This window comes from Gymnogyps californianus, chromosome 5 (assembly GCF_018139145.2).
Source record: "Gymnogyps californianus isolate 813 chromosome 5, ASM1813914v2, whole genome shotgun sequence".
In the NCBI taxonomy this organism is placed as follows: Eukaryota; Metazoa; Chordata; class Aves; order Accipitriformes; family Cathartidae; genus Gymnogyps; species Gymnogyps californianus.
In genome coordinates, this window is record NC_059475.1 from 68816042 (window position 1) to 68836090 (window position 20049).

The following is a 20049-nucleotide window of genomic DNA, read 5'->3' on the forward strand; positions in this document are numbered from 1 at the left end:
ATAGTTCTTTCCCAATTTCTGAAGGATTCCTAACAAGAAGAGTACTCAGCAAGGTTTGGTGGATGCAGCAGGCTTTGATTTGTGGTTTATGGCAATTTTGGTGGTCCTGAGTGCGTTCTGGGATTCCAGTAAAAAGTCAGTGACAAGGGCAGGGTGTTTTGTTCAAAATTTTGTATTTGTGATCTATAAAACCAGACGCTACCTTGCTTTTAGTGGGAGTAGATAAATAGGGCAGACCTGATGCTGACAGTAGTTGAAAAATAGCAAAAGACAATTTATTGCACCAGGCCTTCCCCAAATCTCCTTGCAGAGTGTACCTATGGAAGAGGTATTGCAGAGATCATTTATCTGAACTTCCCATTTGACCTCACCAAGTAGCATAATCTTTCTGACAGGTTAACTCAATCTGTCTAATTATAATTAAGGGGTCTCTATATTAAGTACTACCACGTTTTTCTCCAAGCTGTGGTTTACTAGACTGGAGAACATGTTTACACAGGCAGCACTATACAGTGTTATTTGTCATGCATCTCCCACCTCCTTTCCCTTTTCTCGTTCAGGGAATCTGTTCAAGAGTGGCTTCTCTGAAAAATTGGAGTTCCTTCTGTTTATCAAAATAGCAGAGCGGCTCCGCTGAGAGTGAAACACCTTTTAACTCTCTTCCCACCTAACCAGCTCTGCAAAATCAGTATCCTCATCAGTTGGATAATATTTAGCCTGTTGGCATCATTTTGAGACCCAGATCTGCCTGCTCATGTGTTCCCCTGCAGCTGGCCAGCAGGAAATGTCTCCATCACGTGAAGGTCTGAGCTGTCGGCAGCTCCTCACGTACGGAGGCTGGATGAACTGCTCTTCCTTCTCAGTTTGTTTGGGGAAAAATTCAGCGTTTGGTGCAGAGAGGTTTCCGTTCTGCTCTTCAGCTTTCTAAATTCCTTCACCCAAACATTAGAGTAATTCATTTTATCCAGCATGGTGGATAGTGTCTGCAAGGACCTCCTCAGCTGCTCAAAGAGCCGAAGCCTACCTTCCCCCATGGCAGATGGAAAACGCTGTGCCGAGAAGCTGCAGCTTGACCGTGTCTCTGGAGCTCTCGCACTCTTTTGGTGAAAAGAACGCACAGGAGGGTGAGCAAAGGAATTGCTTCCTGGCTTCTCCTTCAGTCGGGACCAGAGGTCAGGGGCAAGTCTGTTTTGTGGGTGCTGTTTCCATTCTGCCCCTGTCAAATCCCAAGGAAAGGGATTCAAGAGGTGACTTGCTTACATGGAAACATTAGGAAGGTGAGGGGGCGTTAGGGAAAGGACTAACATCTTATCTCTGAGTCAGTGACCACTAACAGAGCCGTTGGACGCAGGATGGCATGTTCCTCTCTGCTGTGTCAAGAGGTAGTCGAATTATGGGACTAGTGCATTTAGCATCACACATCTCTCAAAGTTGCTCACTTTTGAGACTGCGGAATGCTAAGATACGGTTTGAGCAGACGCCCGTCAGTACATCACAAGCAGGCAGTAAAAAATCTGAAATTTCTTGCAACAGAGGGAAAATAAGAAGTGCTGAGGCTTTTGTTCCAAAGCCTTAGCCTCTTCCAGTACTATTCCCTAGTCTGTTACCCTTTGTGTTGCTGTATGTGTTTCTACTGACTTCTCTGCTCCTGAAGATAGTAAAAAGATCACGCAAGATGCAGTCAGGGATACCCCTCAGAGCTTTGAGCTGACCTGCAGTCCTGGTGGCCAGAACTGCTGTGTTTGCTGAACTGATTCGTCAAAATGGCATCTTTAACGGTATATTTGATATTTTGGCATGTTGGAATTACTCTTCTCCCAAGTCTATTTTTGTGTCTTATGCATTAACATAGTGTATAGAAGGTTTATGTTTTCATAGAGATGAGGAAGATTTGGCTGGACGTTTCCAGAAAGCTGAATGAAACGTATTTTCAGGTTAGTGTGAACAGCTGGATTTGTAGCCTGTTGAAATGTGAATTTTGAGACATTCCAGAAAGGCAGGTGCTGTTCCTCTTCACAGTGAAGAGGTCATTGCAGGGAGGCTCTGGCTTATTGGTAAGAAATCGTTCTTGAGCTTTCTCTCTGTAGCTCTTTCCTGTGCAGCATTAAAGGCATCATTTCTTCTTACATTTAATGTGATGGTCTACCCCAAGAAGCTGTATTTTTGTTCTGTTCTCAGCTGTGCGTATCGCTGTTTGCTGATCATTGCTATTGAAGCCATACAGAATTGTGTTACATTTGCCTTAACTCGCTGTTTAATGTACAGACATGCAAGATAATAGTTGAATTATAATCATTAGACTCCCAAAGATGTTTGGAGATTTAGTCATTAATCTTAAGGGAAGATAAGTGGTAAAGTCTCTTGCACAGGCACGGAAATGTAAACGTAGGTAGAAGGAATAAAGGTGGGGCCATACCATCTTTTATAGATGCACTTTGTCTTGATAAAACTTAAAGAATTAAAATTTGACAGGAAGCAACACCTAATGAGCGTTCATTGCTCTCCAGTGATTAACAGCTTCAGGTATTTGTGTCGTATTTACAAAGGGTTTTTAAACAGCAGCAGCTGAAATTTTTCTTTTGATGCACTTGGTCTATAGTGGGGTAAGGGAGAGTGTTTGATGTATCACTTGCAAGTATTCACAGTTGTACTGTCTGTCGGGGGGGGGGTGTTCTTATTTAAATATAATGATAGATTCTCTTAAACAGCTGAGATCTCTTTTCATTTAAAACTGTTTTTATGAAAGAAGCATTGCCATTTTAAATGCCCCCTGCCTTAAGAGGACGATTTCTGTTGCAGGGGAGGATAATGATACGATACACAGAGGGAGGGAACTGAGCTAGCTCAGCTATGTGGGCATTGCTTTTGTAGCGTTAGCAGCTCACAAGGGGTGAGGGTTTCTGAGGCTGGATGGAGCGTATCTGCATAGTCAAAATACCTTCACCAGCATGATATTTAGGAGGAGTCTGGGGCAGTAATTGGACAGGATAAGCAGTTTCGTTTTGTCGGGCATGTCTGCGTTTAAATTTAAAGCACTGTTTGAGTTCTGATCCTCTGCTTCTTGGTTAATTGTGAAGATGCATGACTAACTTTTTTATTAACATAGTGCCTTTAAAACTTTGCCAAACAGTTCCTGTCTAGAGAGTCTGTTTTTAAATTTGGCTCGCGATATCCAGCTGGGGACAAAGGGACTTACGAGGACGGGTAGGGAGATCTTGAGAACGTTTTATGATCTGCCATTGCTTCAGCAGTCACAACCGACCGCCTGTTTAGGGTACATGAACATAAATTTTTCCTTTTTGTCATTCTGTGGGTGTTGAGGTTTGTCTAAATCCTGCAGTGGGATGTCTTGAGTACGGACTGACTGTGCTGACTTGAGCAGCAAAGTTAGCTCCTGTAGGGGTGGAGGAGGAGGACAGGCAGGCTGTGGCTTTTCTCCATGAAAGCATGATATGATGAAATTCTGAAAGAATTGAAGCAGTTATTGCCTCTATTTCTCGGAGCCTTGGTGCTTTAGGCAGCGTGTGGAAAGTGTGTGTGAGAGACTGCCTGCCAACCAGGCTGGCTGTGCTTGGTTTGCCCTGAGAGAGGTGTGGTGCCAGGCTATTTACTTACCAGCTTTATCTTTCCCCGGGATGCAGTCTCACTGGATGTTGAGTTCATCTTGACGTTATGGCTTTGGCCCTCCTACTCTCTCATGGTTTCTGCTTTCATTACTTCATCCGGGTGTATCATTTTATTTAGCTACGGGAAGCTTTCCGAAGCTTGAAATGGAATTTGCATGTGATCCCTGTGTGGTTGCCCTTTGATGACGTGAGTTCAGTCTCTGCTGTTTGTGTGCAGAAGGGCAATAATGATATATTAAGCTTCCTGCAGGTGGAATATACTTGCAGGATATATCATGTCTTGCAGAGACCTTACAGTATATGTAATATTACATCTGACAGCTTAGGGTTTCTACTTAAGAATGTGGCTATAATCTGTTTTGATTTACAGAACTGCTTTTTCATTCCTTCTCTGCATTTTGGCTGCTGTCTTACATAAGAAAAAAACCAACCCACAGGTCAGTGTTTTACTTCTTGAAGGTCCTGTGGCTTGCTCCTTTCTGCTGAGCGGGTGTGCAGATCATCCAGCCTCCAATGTAGCAGGTCTTAGGACAACAAGGATGCTGAGAACTGAATGCATGGGGCAGCTGAATTAGCCCTTAGGTATTGTAACTTCATGCTAAGAGGAAATATTGTGTATATAAAGAAGTAACTTTCCCTGTGCACTCTGTTGTGCTTTCTAGAGCAGAGGGTCCTTGCGAGCTGAGGGGTAGTTTTGGGAACGGGGAAGCAGCCAGGCTTCACAGAGTCCCTATCGTGATTTCCTCCGGCTTTCTCAAACACATTCCTTAGTGGTGTCTGGCTCAGGAAGGCTGGTCCATGGAAAATCCACACAGCTGCTGAAGGGAGAGGATTACATTTATTGAGGGTGGGAACTGTAGGCTTTTGCAGAGTCGGGAGAGCGGATTGTCAGGCTGAGCAGCTTCCCGGGATGGAGGGGCATTGCCCAAATAGGCTCAGGGGTGCACCAGGGATCAAGCAAAGGCGAATTTAAAAACATTTAGAAACAAAGAGGAATAAGGCAAGATGGAAAATGTTCTCAAGTGTATTAAAATTTAGAAGTATTTCTTTAAAATTCCAGTTAAATCATCAGGCCTAATTTACTGTAATATTATAATTTCTGTAGCATGCATATTATTTGAATAGCATGTTTTTGGTCCATGTTTTAAAGACAGTTGAACGAGTAAAGTGAGGAAGTCACTGGCCAAGTGCTTGAAACCAGGCTACTGAAGTGAAACTGGTGTTTGACAACTGTAGATTAAGCTGTAGAAAAAATTTGTTTCTTATTTTCAAGTTACATCATTTAAATTAGTGGATCAGTCAAAACTGAGAAAACAAACAAAAAAATCAAACCAGTTTCTTTTCTCTCCTCCATTCTGGTTAAAAATAAGCTGTGAGAGGATAAGAGAGCTGTAAAATTGTGAAAGATATCATCTGTAGTGAAATGGCAGCATATTTCCTCTCTTCACTTAATCAGCATAAGTGCCAAACATACTTTATGTTTAACCTTTCTCATGTATCTAGCAAATTTAAAAGTTCTAATTTTCCTCATTAAAAAACTTACTAAAATATCATTTCTGTTTATTTCAACAGAATTCCAGGCTGTGATTTTGAATTGCCTACTGAATTAGAAATATTACTGATCACTATTTCATCATCATAAGATATAAAATTAAGATTGTAGATAAACGTTGGGTTTTATTCTAGTAGAACCAGCTGAACAGTGGTACCGTCCCAGTAGTCAGAAAGAAGCAGGCACACTGTAGTATGTATACACATGTACACAAATGAAATTGAGAGGAAATCATTATGTCTTACCCATCTTCCACCCCAAGAAGGTGACGATTGATATGGTACAGGAGCAAACCAAAGCTTAATCTTAGGACAGAAAAAGAATCTCCCCGTTCCTATTTTTAACTAATTTTCTTTTAACTTCTTTGATTTACACAGCTGCTTTTTTATTCAGTCTTTCTGTTATGATTGCAGTTTTATTTAACAATAACAACAACAACAAAGAACAAAACACCCAGACCTATTTTCTTCATGAAGACAACTTTATGGCTTGTTCCTTTTAGTTTTGTAACTGTGAGTTCATCTCTGAGGAATTGAAATTTTAAGGAGGCAATTACTGAACAGCTTTGTTGGAGTTAGATTTTTCTACTTAAATCTACATTTTTCACCTGCACCTCTCTAGATTCTATCCAATAAATTACAATAAGGAAAAGGAGTCAATATAGATTTGTACCGTGGGTTTGGAAGGCCTGGTACTGCAGAAGAGCCTGTGTGTGACATGAAAAGGTAGAGGGGTTTGCCCAAACACTCTGTGGTTCAAATGATCTTGCACACACGGCTCAGTTACAGCATGAAGTACTGCAATTGTAGGCAAAATAGCTTTAATAAAACAAACAAAAACCCCAGGAAAATGCATACACTTGGATATTTTGTTCTGACTAATCTGAAAGTATGTCCAAAAGTATTTCTGGTGTTTTAGGAAGTTGCATGCAGATAGTGATGGTATAAGAGTTGCAATCTCAGAATTGCAGTTTCCTCTCCTCTTTAAAATGCCAGCAGTGGTTCCTCAGTTCTGCCTTTCTGAAGAGACACGTCTTATTGTGTGTTAGCTCACGGTTACAAAGCAAAGCAGTAAAAAAATTTCTTTTTCTTTGGTATCAAAAAAGTAATATGATGGTCTTAAATGCTTTAATACAACACAAGTGGCTTAATTAAAAAAAAAAAAAAAAAGGCAATCCATTTCCTTCAGAAACTTGTATCTCCCTGCCTAGAAAGCTGGATTTCTTTTTTTCAGTGAAGAGACGTAGATACTTTTCTTCAAATATTTTGGTTGACCAAACCAAAAAGATTTGGTTTTTCAAATCTTTTAGTTCTTTCATCTCTAAGGAATAAATAAATTCCCCTGCAGCTGATAAAATATGTAATCTTTTAATGTTACTTGAATTTGTACTCCATAATACTGTGAGTTTTTTCCCTGTGTTGTGGTCTATGTATTCGATGTAGGAATAAAATGAAATTGTTTTACATTTATTCTTCCTATCTTCTGGTGAATAAACCCTTTTAAAATCCATCTTGGTTTGTAGTTTAATAATATGTTTGAAGGTATCTCCCCCCCCCCCTCCCCCTTTTTTTTTCTTTCCCCTATTTTATACCCTGGCCAGTAAAGCTGTTAGGCATCTGTTCAATTTGAAGTATATTAGCAGCTTCATGGGCCTTCTTTGATTTGTATGATCTTATGTTATGTTCAAAAATGTCTATTATTCCTCAGGAAAGTGAGCTATTTCTAGTAGCTTTTCAAAACAATCTAATGCATATAGTTGTAACTTGAAAAGGTTCTTTTCTGTTTTTTTTTTTTTTTGCCAGTGGTCTGTTCCAACTGAGTCAAAATTGGGCCCTTTTTTTTTTCCCTCATGTGGTATTTGTATCTTTTGTGCTGCATTAGTTGCTAAATAGTAATTTTGTGGTCAGGGTCTGTTTCTAGCTTTAGCTTTTCAATTTTGGAAGGATCATGCCAAATATTTTGCGAAGGATGATCTGCCAAGGAAATTTCATATAAGAATAACCAACCTCTACTTGGAAGCATATAGCTGACTTTTTTGGTTGTTTTTTTTTCCTAAATAAATGTTTTTAAGACGTGCACTGATCTTTGCTTTGTTATTATTGTTATCCTTATTGCCGTAGGTCGTTGTCCTTCAGTAGTTATTGCTAGGAATGAGAATTACATGTTTAGTGGCTGCTGAGATCTGTAAAGCCACTTTGCTTATACAAATCCTTAGTCTGGTTTTCTGTGCTGGAATAAAAGGAGTTGACCTAACGTCATTAATGAGCTTTCAATCCCTTATTGCTTGAGTTAATTGGCCTTGAGTAAGAAAGTGTCTGAAGTCCGTGAGTGAAAGGTAGGTTCCCCTCCTCCCAGTTTTCTCTGCAAGAGATATACTATCTAAATTTCACCAACTGCAGTAAAACTAAATACATTTAAGCCTTATTTGCATTATAGCTGTGCTTAGGAGTGCCAGTCGCAGATCTTACTGCATTGGGTTTCAGGTTTTAATGTGGAATTTATTTAAACCTTGATACTTTTATGTATTCTGGGTTCTGCTCCTTCAATAAGGGAAATTGCAAGTGCTGCAAATGTGGCAATAGGGAGTGACAGCTGTGAAGTTTGCCTCCTGCTTTGTACTAATGCGTGTTCCTCGTCTGAAGGACGAGGAGTGGCGGTGTCCATCTGGAGAGCACCCACAAAATCAGTATTTGCCTTTGTATAATATTCAGCTCTGATATCCGAAGTGATGGCTCTTTTAGTAGTGCCGCTGCAGTGTAAACTAGCTGACACAAGAAATTCGGAAATACATATAAAAAGTAAAATGAGCATGTGAATCTTTTTTTTTTTTGGTTTATCCCGAAAAGTAGTAATGGTGATGGTTGTAAGAGACAGTTCTCTTTTAGTGTATTACATCTATAAAGTCTCTGTTAGGGAAATGGTTTCTGAAAGCCTCTGTGCCTTTTGCTATAAAGGAGCCTGGTACTGCTCTCCATCTCAGAAATCCAGCTGGAAGATTGTGGGGTGAACAAATGCCTCTGGGCCTTTCCGCCTCCTAAAAGAGAAGCAGCCCTGAAAATTAGAAATTGTTGTTAGGTATCTTTTTCCAGCAGCAAAGACTAGCTAGACATCTGCTTCACATGTGAGCTGCCCTGGCACACCTCGGGTGATGGACAGAGCGTTGCGAGGACTCAGAATGGGAGGGACAGTTGTTTCTGTCTGGCACAAATCTCAGCCCATTCAGTAAGATTTGCATTAATATTTGACAGAGTCATCCTGCTTTTTTTTTTTTTTTTTTTTTAAAAAAGCTATCCTCTCTTGTTCCTTCTTCTACATTTTTAATCCATCCATAGACCTTCTCGCATGAAGGGGAAAAATGTGTTCAGCATCTGTTATGGAAATTCTCTCAGCACCAAGCAGGAGGGCCTTTATTCAGTCCAGTACTCTGTTTAGGTTTTCTTAGGATGGGGCTGTGAGGAATTTTGGCTTGGTTTTGCTTATTTTTGTTTTATACAAAAGAAAAGGGGGGGGGGGGAACCCCATGGAACTGCAGTAGTTGCACCTGTATGGGTTTGGTACACGCACCCATCTAGGAGGTAAGATACAGGGGAATGCAGGAAAAAATACGTGGGTTGTATACCACTTCTGGCAGTCTTCTGAGGGTGCTTGTAGGGTGTGCTGCCTGGTACTGGGACAGGAACCAGCATGCTCTCTACTCGGTCTAAAACTGGAAAGCAACAGTGGGAGCTACTATTTTTGGTTGGAGCCCAGGCAGAGGAGCTCTGCAGCCGCTCTGTGGCCTGTACAGGCGATTCTCCCGCTCGTGCACCGTCCTGACACCAAGGTCTGGATCTGCACTGAGCAAATGGCAGCTTTTCACTCTCTTACTCTGAGCAGGGTGCTGATCGGGTGAGCGTGCCAGGAGAGTGTGTTCAGTGGTGAGCTGTCAGAACTGGCCTCTCTGCTTGGGTTAACCTTTACCTGCCAGTTGTCAAGGAACTTTTTTTCTCAGAGCTTTCAGAGTTTGGTTTCTTTGACAAAAGTGCTTTCTTAATGTACGGGACTGCAAAAGGTTGCGGTATCCTTCTCGTGTGAAGGGTAGCAATTCTGGGCTCACACAATGGGGATTAACTCTTGTTGGTTTTAAGCTGGGTTTTCTGAGAAGCTTTCTGACTACATATTGACTTTTTATGAATCCCCAGCTCTATAGTCTGGGTGTTAAACTCAGCTAGTAAAGAGATGGTGTTTCAGAAGTACAAGCCTTTCCTTTCTGTTCATTAAGGGTATGTCCAGCATTGCTGTTCTTTGCTTTAGCTGCCTGATAGTTTTGCAACTCTATTTACAAAAGATTTTTTAAAACTGACAGACTGATCTGTGTAAATCATAAGAGTAAGCAAAATTGTATAGTTAATTATGATAAATGCTAGGAACACTTCTTTGAACTTCTGCATTAGGATGTAATTCACATTCTGTTACAGACCAGCAGATCACCATCCAAGATCGAATTCATCTCTAATACATCACTTGCTGCTTACTTGAGGGATAAATGGTAAACTGGTCAGATCACAAACCTAATCCAGTCTGGCAGTTCCTGTCGGATTTCTTAATATTGCCTCTTGGGTACTGATTTTTATGGATGTTTGTTTGTGTGTTCAGAAAAACCTCAAGCAAATGATGAAACCCGCCAAACTTACTGTTGTGTTAGAGTTACCGAGGCCCCCTGAGGACTTGCTGTCCTTCATGGCAGGTCTCTGTTGAGGCTGCAGCATAGCAGGAGACCTCAGGACCCCAGAGTTGGTCTTGAGGGTTTCTCCTTGCGTGCTGGGAACAGCAGTGAAGAATCAGGGGCCTCATCTTGAGAAATAAGTCCTTCCTTCGCAGAAATGTCTCATCTCTGTGTGACCAGTTTGAGCGTAGGATAGAAAATTGAAGCAGGGTTATATACAAGAGTGTGGCATGTTCATGGGAGCGTTTCTATCATATGGGAGAGGGATACTACACCACAAAGTGCAACCCAAATCCTTATGTAGAAAAGCTCATGGCTGAAGTGCCGCTGAAGGGTCTGATGGTTGTGCCAAGCTGTGGCAGTTGCTCGATGAAGTTTTACTCCACAGATGGCCTGGTTGTGGTGGCATCTTCAAGATCCCATTGCTGTTTCAAGGTCTCTGTGCCCCTGCCTTCTGGTATATATATGCAGTAGTCTTGGTTTGTTCAGGTATCCTGTATCAGGTATCTTTTTTATTCCCCTAATACCCATAATATTTTGGATTCTCTTTTTTTAATCACAACTGAAATACCTACTGTGCTTCCTGTGTGTAAGAAAGGAATCTATTTTCATGGATTTAGAGCAGCCCAGGTGAGAGAGATTTCTTTGGGTCGCCTTAGTTGGCTGAGAGCTCTAGGCAGTGGTAGATGTGGATTCAAACACGTAGGTAGGTGAATGCAAGGGTCTGTTTAGTGATACGGTGAGATATGGAAAGAACAGTGCAGCATAATGGGAATTTCAAAAGCACATAGAGCAGGTTAAGAGTTACAAAGTGTAAGAGGTCAGAAACTAGAAAGCAGATGAGAGACTTCTATTTCAATCGCTGGGCAGGAGGTCAGGGTACCTTTTGAAGGTATATACAGTAACTGAGGAGAAGCAGGCAGCACTTGAGACAGCAAAATGTCATGGTCACTGATGAGTGAAGCTTGGCAAGGACTGAATAAGACGGGGATGCATGGGAGGATTGCCACAGGAGCTGCAATTATGATTAGATTAAATGAAGACACCATCAAACAAATGGCTCTTCTGGTGAATTGGGCTGTTGATCCAAGGCTGGAGATCAGACAAGGACATTGGGGCGAGGAGGGGATTTCACCATGGAAATTGAAAATACTAAGTGGGAGGCTGTGAGAGTGATATTGCTGTCTCAGTCTTCCCCTTCTCTTCCTCAGTGTTGAAGGAGAAAGTGGCTGGACAAGGAGACTGAGCACATAAACCTGCATTCAGATATCCAAGTGAAATGGTTCTCCAATTTTTGACCATCTCACACGGCTTAGTACTGTGGACCCCCTGGGGTGCAATTGTTTGGCTGGCACTCTTAAAAATAAATAAAACAAAACTGCAGAGTGCATAACTGGTTCTGAAACCAGTTTTTTGTGTTATTTCTGGTCATTAGCTACAGAAAGCTTCCTACCCAAAATGTTTTCTCATGTGCATTGTCTGGGTGTGCAGTGGGAAGCATCATACACAGGGATTGCCACGGGTGTCACGTTGGGTTCCACTGTGCCACAACAGCTTTTTGATGCAGTTCTGAGAAGAAAGTTAAGTCTTGGTGGGAAAACCCAGTGATTTTTTGTGTGTAATATCATAAAACTCTCCAACTCCCCAAAACCCCAGTCCTATTAATAGTGCACCTCTCATTTTTGAGTGTGGCGTTGGACGCACCACTGACGTTGCCCTAGGTTGGAAGAACGTGTGTTGCTCCTGGACTGACAGCCTAACGCAGGCTCTGTCTGCAGCTAGTCCTTGTTGCAGCGGGCACCGTGCAGATCCCGATCTGGTTGCTGGGAGAGTGCATCAGGAATGTGTCACCATTTGCTTGCTCAGCTCTTAACCACTTTCTGAAGCATCTGCTGTTTGAGATGGGACCATGGGTTTAAAGGAACCTTTAATCTGCTCTGGTACAGCCGTGCATATGCTTGAGGCAATCTGGGTTGCATTGGCTGGTGCTGACATATGCTGGGGAAAAAAGTGTAATGATTATTGTGCTGTCATGTTAAACTAGTGACATTTAATCTCCTAGGTTGCTACAACTATGCAATGGGATATTCAGAAAAAGAGGAGTACTTGTGTTTTGTTTTATTTTTAACACAGACTCTGTGTGATGTTCTGCACTATTAGTTTTTAGCTGCTAAAATATTCTGGAAGAGCTGTGCTCAGTGGGATGCTGTCACTCATGCTGTAGCAGGCAGTAGGACAGCTGAAGAAGAGGTGACCAAAAGACTACTACCTAGCTCTTCTTTCTCAGTAAATATACTCTGTATATGACATTGAGCAAAATAAATTTGACAGTGTGGCTCACCTCATTCAAATATACCCTTGTTCTGGTCCCATTCTTGTGTAGGTCAAATTTTCTGTTGGTGCTTTGCAATTCTTCTGCCAAAATCCTGTGGTTTTAATTTTCATTCTGAGTAACGTGGAACATAATTTTCAGTTTTCAGTCTCATTACATAAAATTAAGATCAACACTAACAGATAGCAAAAGCTCTGTCTTCCTCTCGGGGAAAGTCTTACAGCAAGTCCCCTGATCTGTTGGGGAAGTCGGGCTCCACTTCTGTCGCGTGGGAACCGGACCGCGTTGCTGATGGGGATGTGGGCTCCGGCGCAGGAGGGAGCTGTGCGAAGACTGAGCTTTAGTCTTCTAGCCTTTAGTGCCAAGATGAGTTCTTAGGAGACTTCCTTACATATTGAAGGAATCAAGGCCAGCAGAATTAAAGACAATGAGAAATCTAACAGGTTTTATCTTCCATTAGACTGAAATGTTAGAAATGTTACGATTCAGAAGAGATCATAAAAGTTCATGATATATATGGCATCTTTATGTGATAAATACATATAAATGATAACTTGCTATGTCAATAATAGCTCATGAGATACTGAACAGCAGCTATACTTATTAATTGGCAGTTTTGGATTACTTGGCATGCAGGGGAGAACAGCTCCCCTGGCCTCTGGTTGGTGTCAGCTAATTTTGAATTAAGACTTGAAATACTGAGGAAATTTCAGGGGATGGGAAGGAGGCAGATATTTTGCTGTTGGGCTTTAAAAATGTAAATAAGATGACTAGGAGAACTATAATTTCTTAGCTTTACTTCAGTTGCCTCCCCCTCCAGTGAAGAAGTATGTCAATAAGACAAATCGATAGATCATTAACTAATTCTTTACATCAGGGAAATTATGGAGAACTTATATTTTTGTCAAATATCATTTGTAGTAAAATTTCAGGTTTGCTTCACGAAGCCAGCAATGTTGATGTAGTGCATTCTTGTCTGTGACTTCCTTGATACTACACAATCCTTTTTAAAAAGTAGAACAATGCAAACTGTAGTCATGCATAGGAAATGAGTTGAGAATTTCTTAAACATGTCTCAAAATGATTTGAGGAATCCTTATTTGACAGTTTTCGTATCTAGGTGTGTACCATGGAGAACCAGTTTTTAGCCCTTGCCTTCTTACATTTTTAATGATGTGCAAGATAACAGTAATGCATTATTGATCAAGTTTTCAGCTGACAGAAAGGTGTGGAAGAGAAAAGTTTAAAAAACAAGAGTGACAGCAGAGAGAGATGTGTGTACCCACGTAAAGCTGGTGCAATCCAAGATGAAGGAACAAAAGCCATCAGTCACATTTGCAGGCAGGTGACATCTCTTGGGAAGCAGTTTGGGTAATTTGCTGCGTGCTTGCAATACGACTGTCTAGACTGAAGATCTAATACAGTTCGTGTATCTGTGAGCATCCAAACAGGGATATTGAGTATCAGGGAATACTCAGCTTTTTTGTCTTTGGTGCTGGCACGATAGGAGTTAAGTAGCGTGTGTGGTCCTGGTGTCATCAACTCAAGAATGTATTGGGTTGGAAGATTAAACTGTAGGACCAGAAAACCAGTCTTAGGGTGAGTGGCTCAGATAACTTGATGTGTTTAGTTCATAAATACCAACCCGTTCCAGCAGACAAAGTTTGATGGTTAAAACAGTCCATGTCCAGACTACAGATTATATGCAAAAACTTAATGGCAATATTGGATAGCAGCAGGACACAATTTGGTGAAGCTCTGTGGCCTATTGTGTGTGAGAGCTGAGAGCCAGTAATTGCAGTGATCTCCTCCGACCTGAACCTTCGAGTCCCTGCCAAGCAGTCTGCGTACCAAAGACCTTTGGCAGACTACATCCATTCCTTCAGGCTTCAGCATAACAGTAGCAGTGGCAGTTATTGCTTATATGGAAAAGGAATATCTGTAAGGAATATGATCGTTTGTGTACTTCAGAAATGAAGCTGATCTTCTGGAAACGGTGCAGTCTCCTTTGTCTGAACAGCTTAGCTGCTTGTGGATAGAAGCGTGGATATAGTGGCGGTTCCCTGGCTTCACCAAGATAGAGTGTGTGCTTCGTCTCTTACAGGAACATCTGTGTTTCATAATGGTATTGTTAGGTGTAGCAGTACCAGAGCGGTCCTAATCCTTTGTCCATGCTTGGATGCATGCTCCTTCTGGATGGTGAAGGATACCAGTGATTTTGCTGTGGTCTAAAAACACCTCTGGTGGGAAGGTACTTTAAGAAGTGGTAAAGGTTTCCTTTGTGGTTAGCAGATAACTATCTGTTTCTGTGTTCAGTGATTTGGTCTGTTGGCTTCAGATGTTGGTTCTGTTGTACAGTTGTTCAGGTTCTCTTGACTCAGTTGAGTCGTATTTGTGTCCTTGGCATGCATTTTGACACCCATCTCTTGGCTGAGCACTACAGGACTTTGAAAGGCCAATTATTGTTGGTTTATTTGTTCCCCCCCCCCCCCCCCCCCCCCCCCCAGCTGGAAAGCCTTTCCCGATTTAGAAGCTTGACTAAGTGTTGACAAAGCTGAGGGGTTCATCTTTAAAGTTCTTGCTTTACCTGTTGTTAAATTAAGACGACTTCTTGTCTATATGTAAGAGAAGAGTGTTTTGTTCTAGTGGCTTCCTTCAGTTCAGTCCACAGGGGCAAATTTGCTTTGCATCCTCATCTTAAGTAACTGCCCAACTCGATTTCACCTAACCCAGTTTTCCCTCAATTTTCTATAATCTACCTCTTAACCAAATTTCATATGTTCAGAAGACTCTGTATGTTTGTTAGGGTAAGAATGAAACAGTTGGGTTTAGACTCCTGTAACTTTTGGATGATCAGCAAAAGGGGAATGCCACAGTGCCTGATTGGATCAGGTTGTGGTCAAAAATAATATAGTGTAGCTCTGATGATGGTGCCCGAGTGATTTAGAGCTCATTTTACTAGTGTTAATAACACTAAAAGTGTTAATGAAATCCCCTCTTAAAACTTTCTGTATCTGAGGTTCCTGTAACATCTTCCTCCAGCACTGAATTCTCAGTGTGAAGTTCACAGCATACCCGGAGAGGACAGTTCTGTAAAGGCTTAATTGGAGCTGCCTACCCCTTCTTCTTCTCGAGGGTTGTGGGGACCACTCGCCTCTGTCCGGGTCTGCTGGAAGGAGTTTGTTTTCAGAGTTAAGTTGTTCGCAGGGAGCTGTGACTCGTCCGTGCTGCATCTGCAGCGCTTCTCCCTGCCCCTCCGCCTATCAGTTCCACTTTCAGAGCACACAGGTTTAGCACGGTGAGATGGGTGGTTGAGCACTGCACGCTCCATGCTCTGACAGTCCGTGTTGCAGCACAGTGCTTTTGTACCACTCCAGCGAGCATGGATGGCAGAAACTTCTCAGTTTCAACAACCCTTAAAAATGGTGTTTGAGAGGCATGAACTCTCATTTACTGGCAGATAGCTGGGGTTTTTTAAAGTCTCGAAAGGAGCTGCCAGTAACGCTTCACAACTCCAACTAGGTTGATGCTGTGCTAATACCTAAACCAAATAATCCTCACCCAGGTTGCTCTCAGCTAATTGCGTTGTGCCATATTTGTAACACATGACATCATAGCGTATCTTTTCACAGTTTGTAAGACTGTGTGCGATGCCTTTGCAGTATAATTAAATATGTCTTAACTCTCTTATTTCAGGCTAGAAATCTTCATACAGGAGAACTGGCTGCTGTAAAAATAATCAAGTTAGAGCCTGGTAAGTTTTACGTTCCTTTCTGTATTTTTGAATTGCATTTTCATTTTTTCCATATGTTTATTTTCACACAGCTGTGAAGCTCCAGACAAAAGAAGTGTTTGGGTTTTTTTTTTTTATTTTCAGCAGTTAGATGACAGGAAGCACTGCAGAGGATGCACGATTACTTTTGGCTATGTCCTGCTTGCTGTTTCCTTGTTTGTTCTTGTCTGCCTTATCGATTGTTGCATAAAAAGATGTTGCAGTTACAGTGTGTTGTTAGTACAAAGAGAAGATTAAGGACGAATGGTAAATTGTGAGCTCTGAGACAGTAGGGAGCTGGTAGGCTGTGCGAGTTGAAAGGGGTGAGGGACCAGGCAATGATGCTAATGCCCACCAAAGGTGCACTGGGAAAAACGAAGCCCTGTGCTTTTTAATGTGTCGTCTTTTTTCTAACCTGTGCTGAGGGAGGAGGATGGCTCGTGCTATCATTTCCCCATGCATTTTCTACCACTCCTCCTAAAAGCAGGAGATGCAGGAGAAGGTCACTTGCTGCCCAAGAGATTTGCTGAGCTGAAGCCTAATCTGAGTCCTGCGTAGAGAGTTGAAATCAGAAATTGTATCCCGAGTGGCAATGAGGAGAGGAGCTTTTTATCTCCTCAGTTATAACTCAGTCCCACCTGAGGATCTCGTATTTGTTCGAAGTAATCATCTCTCATTACTTGGTCACTGACATACCTTTCAAATCCCTCCTTAGCGTAGTCCTCTTCTGTGTCTCTTTGCCATGTTAGTCTCTCTGTGGTTGTGATTTGCCTGAACTGCTGTGCTGTGACTGTTCAGGCTCCCGGCTCTCTGGGACAGGGGCTGAGGGAGGCTCCTCCAGTGAATGTGTGCTTGCCCGGTGCTTGTGGCCTGACCCCTGTAGCCTATGAAGCAATTAAGGTACAATTAAAAAAGTAGTAGGATTTATGGAGACACAATGAGATAGCTTCCATGACTGGAGTGCTGCAGGGAATAAATACAGACTCTTTAGGCAGGAAAAATGGAGGAAAATCTGGAAAGACACATGTCATAGGAGAGGCTGGCAGAACTGAGTGGTTTTTTTAGTCTGGGAACAAGAAGGCTGAAGAGGGATCTAACCAGCATCATCCACGGCGGACTGGCAGAGGAGCTGGAGCCAGACTCTCGTCAGGAATGCCCAGCGAAGGGGTGAGAGCCAGCCGGCACAGTCTGCACCAAGGGAGAATCCAGCTGGATGTGGGGAAAATTCTTCACAAGGAGGGTGTTTGTGCTCTGGGGCAGGGCAGGGAGGTGGTGGGATCTCCACCCTTGAAGATTTTCTGAAGTTGACTGGGCAAGGCCTTGAGCAAGATGACCTGACTCTGCGTTTAGCCCTGCTTGGAGCAGAAGGCTAGACCAGAGACCTCTGGAAGTCCCTGCCAACCTGTCTTCTGTGATTCGAGGTTTTGACAACCAGCACTGAAATGTCTCCAGTCCCTGAACACCAGCATCTATTCATGACTGTATGTGTTAAAAGACTGTAATTTTGATGGGGAGCTCGCAGTGTCAGTACATTGCTAGCAAGTGAGGTGGATGTGCTATCTTCCTCTTTCTTGCTTAGGAAAATACATTTTCTCATGTGCTTGTCATTGCTTGGTTCTGTTCAGTCACTCGGGTTTAGAGGCATCATGGGTTCTTAAACACAAAGGATTTGCTAATGTGTGTAGGTCATTGGTAAGCGGAAAGGCTGCCCTCTCTCCTCCCGGTCTCTCCAAGTGTGCATCCCTGAGGAGCTGAGCCCTGAGAGGTGGCTCTGCCCATCCTGCTGTTGTATTTTGTAGTTCCTCCAGCTTTCTATTAAATCCGGGCTAGCAGAACTTTTCAAATTCTACGGTGCTTACCCAAGACATCTGACCAGCTCTTCTCCTATTGAGGACTCTATGACTAGTGGTATACATAGTGATCGGAGAGTCAGTCTCAGAACCAAATGTTTTAAAATTTTTATTTTAGCCATATGAATAAAGATTCAGAGAAGACTGTTTTTAAATAGCGGTAAATATGTTCATTTTTCATAAAAGTTTAGTATTGTCCAGCTGACTTCTAGGCCAGCTAAATTTTTCCGACACGTCTGTTGCCCTTGAATAATAATTTTCAAACCTTTGACAGGAGGATCAATGCTTAATGCTGTGTGCCTCACCCCATATTTCTTGGTTGTGAAATCCCAGATGAAAACTTTGAGGGAAGAGTGATAATGTCTTTACAGTTGGGGTTTTTTTGTCTTCCAAAAAATCCTTAATGTTTGTTAAGATAAGTCTTGCATGGAATCTCTCAATTTTTTTTTTTTCGTTGCTCTTTCAGCCATTGTGAAATGGTCAAGCAACTATGCATGAATTTGAGTTAACTCACCAAAGCAGTTTTTACCAAAACAAAAATGGGGTGCAGGGGAGAAGGGCTGGGAACATTTCTAAATGGAATGCTTTGGTGGCTTCACCCCACCCCTTGTTTTCTTCCTCTCGAGCTAGATTATCAGGGAGACTGAAGTGCCGGTTATAAAGTGGGAGAGGAAGGCAGCGGGAGTCCCCATCTATCACGTGGTTAGAGAATATAGGGGAAGAGGAGTTGAGACCCATCTTTGTTTTATTTACGATGAAGACCAGCAGTTGCATCTCCCTCCTCATGGGATGTTGGTTTCCCTGCTGACCTGTAAGGCATTCCAAGGTGGTGCTGAAACTTTTCATATACTTTTTTGCTTTTAGTATAAATTAAATGTGAATTGATTTAGACAGCCCATGAGAGTAACTCTGTTGCCTGGTGTTCAGAGTGATGGCTGAACAGTTTCTTTTGTAAAGTGATCACGGAAAAATTAATTTAGGGTTTCCCACATCCCAGAAAAGTGTGTTATACTCTGGACTTCTTGATGTAAGATTTCCCATGAGCATAGCTGTTCATTTCCAAGTGATTTTTTTTTTTTTTTAACAGTTAAAAGTTCCTGCAATCTGAACATTTTTTTCAGTTGGAAAAATTTGAAAAATTCCAGTGAATAAATGAAAAGAAAGGCTCAGCTTGATTCTTTAGCTTTTCTTTTCCTTCTTTCTTGAAGTTTCCACTGAAGTATACCAGTGCAGGTAAACAAGCAAAGAGCAGCCAGGCCATGCTGGTGGTACCACTGCTTCCGTTGCAGCTCTGATCTTCTAGAGTCAGCAAGGTCTTCTGCAAATCCAGCTTCGTGCACACAACGTAGTTCAGATGTCAGTGGCTGTGACTCAGTCCCTATTACATAAATGTCTTGAATTTCTGAACCTGCCTACTCACACCAGAATTAATGATCCTATGACCTAGAGAGTGGTGGTCAGTGGGCAAAACCTCGGGCATGGCCTTAACTCCCACCGGTGTGACCTCTACAAGCCATTTTGACTCCTTCAGCGGTCCTTTCAATCCTCAGCTGTTTGATCTCATTAGGTGGTAACCTCTTCGGACCAGAACTACCTGTTGCCCTGTGTTTATTTGATGCGGTGCACAGCGTGGGTTTTCCTCTTGTTTGGGGATTGCTTTTATGAACTAAAAGGCAGTACACGGCAATGGGCAGGGTAGTTCTCTTGACCCTGCATGCTTCATCCCATCCCCATGCTACTGCGTCCCTTGTACCAGGGTGTGTATTTAGGCGAAAGCAGATGAGGGGACTGATCTGGCAGCGGGTTTGGAGGCGGTGGGTGCAGCGAGCGGATGGCAGGCTCCGAGCAACAAGGAAATGTGGTTTTCTCTGCAAGATCAGTGAAACTCCTCATTGTATTAAGTTGTGTTTACATAGGTGCAAAAAGCAACTGTACAAATTTATGTGAGAGGAAAATACATGAAAGACTATTAAATACAAAGATCCCATCTATGACTGAGAGGTTTTTCTGAGCCATAAATCTCTGGAAGTGGGGAGGGTGTTTGGGGGAAGCATCCCTGTGTGGTCCGTTTTTAGATACTTCCTTGGCATCCTCTGTTGGAGACAAGATGCAGGACTGAAGGGCCCCGTACCTGACTCAATGCAGGGTTAATTTTTAATTCTGGTTGGTTCCGCGATCCACTTCACTGTGCAGCCAAAGAGATGTTTTTGAA

The 20049-nt window shown here is 42.3% G+C and overlaps 1 protein-coding gene across 4 annotated transcripts in view; it reads left to right on the forward strand.

Annotated features, from left to right (window-relative positions):
• Window positions 1-20049, forward strand: part of MAP4K5 (mitogen-activated protein kinase kinase kinase kinase 5) — a 70593-nt gene that overhangs the window by 6570 nt on the left and 43974 nt on the right. For all 4 annotated transcript variants that reach the window (XM_050896878.1, XM_050896879.1, XM_050896880.1 and 1 more), the window contains exon 2: window positions 15912-15969. In XM_050896878.1, coding sequence (XP_050752835.1) covers window positions 15912-15969 — 58 coding nt within the window. The remainder of the gene's footprint in view (window positions 1-15911; window positions 15970-20049) is intronic.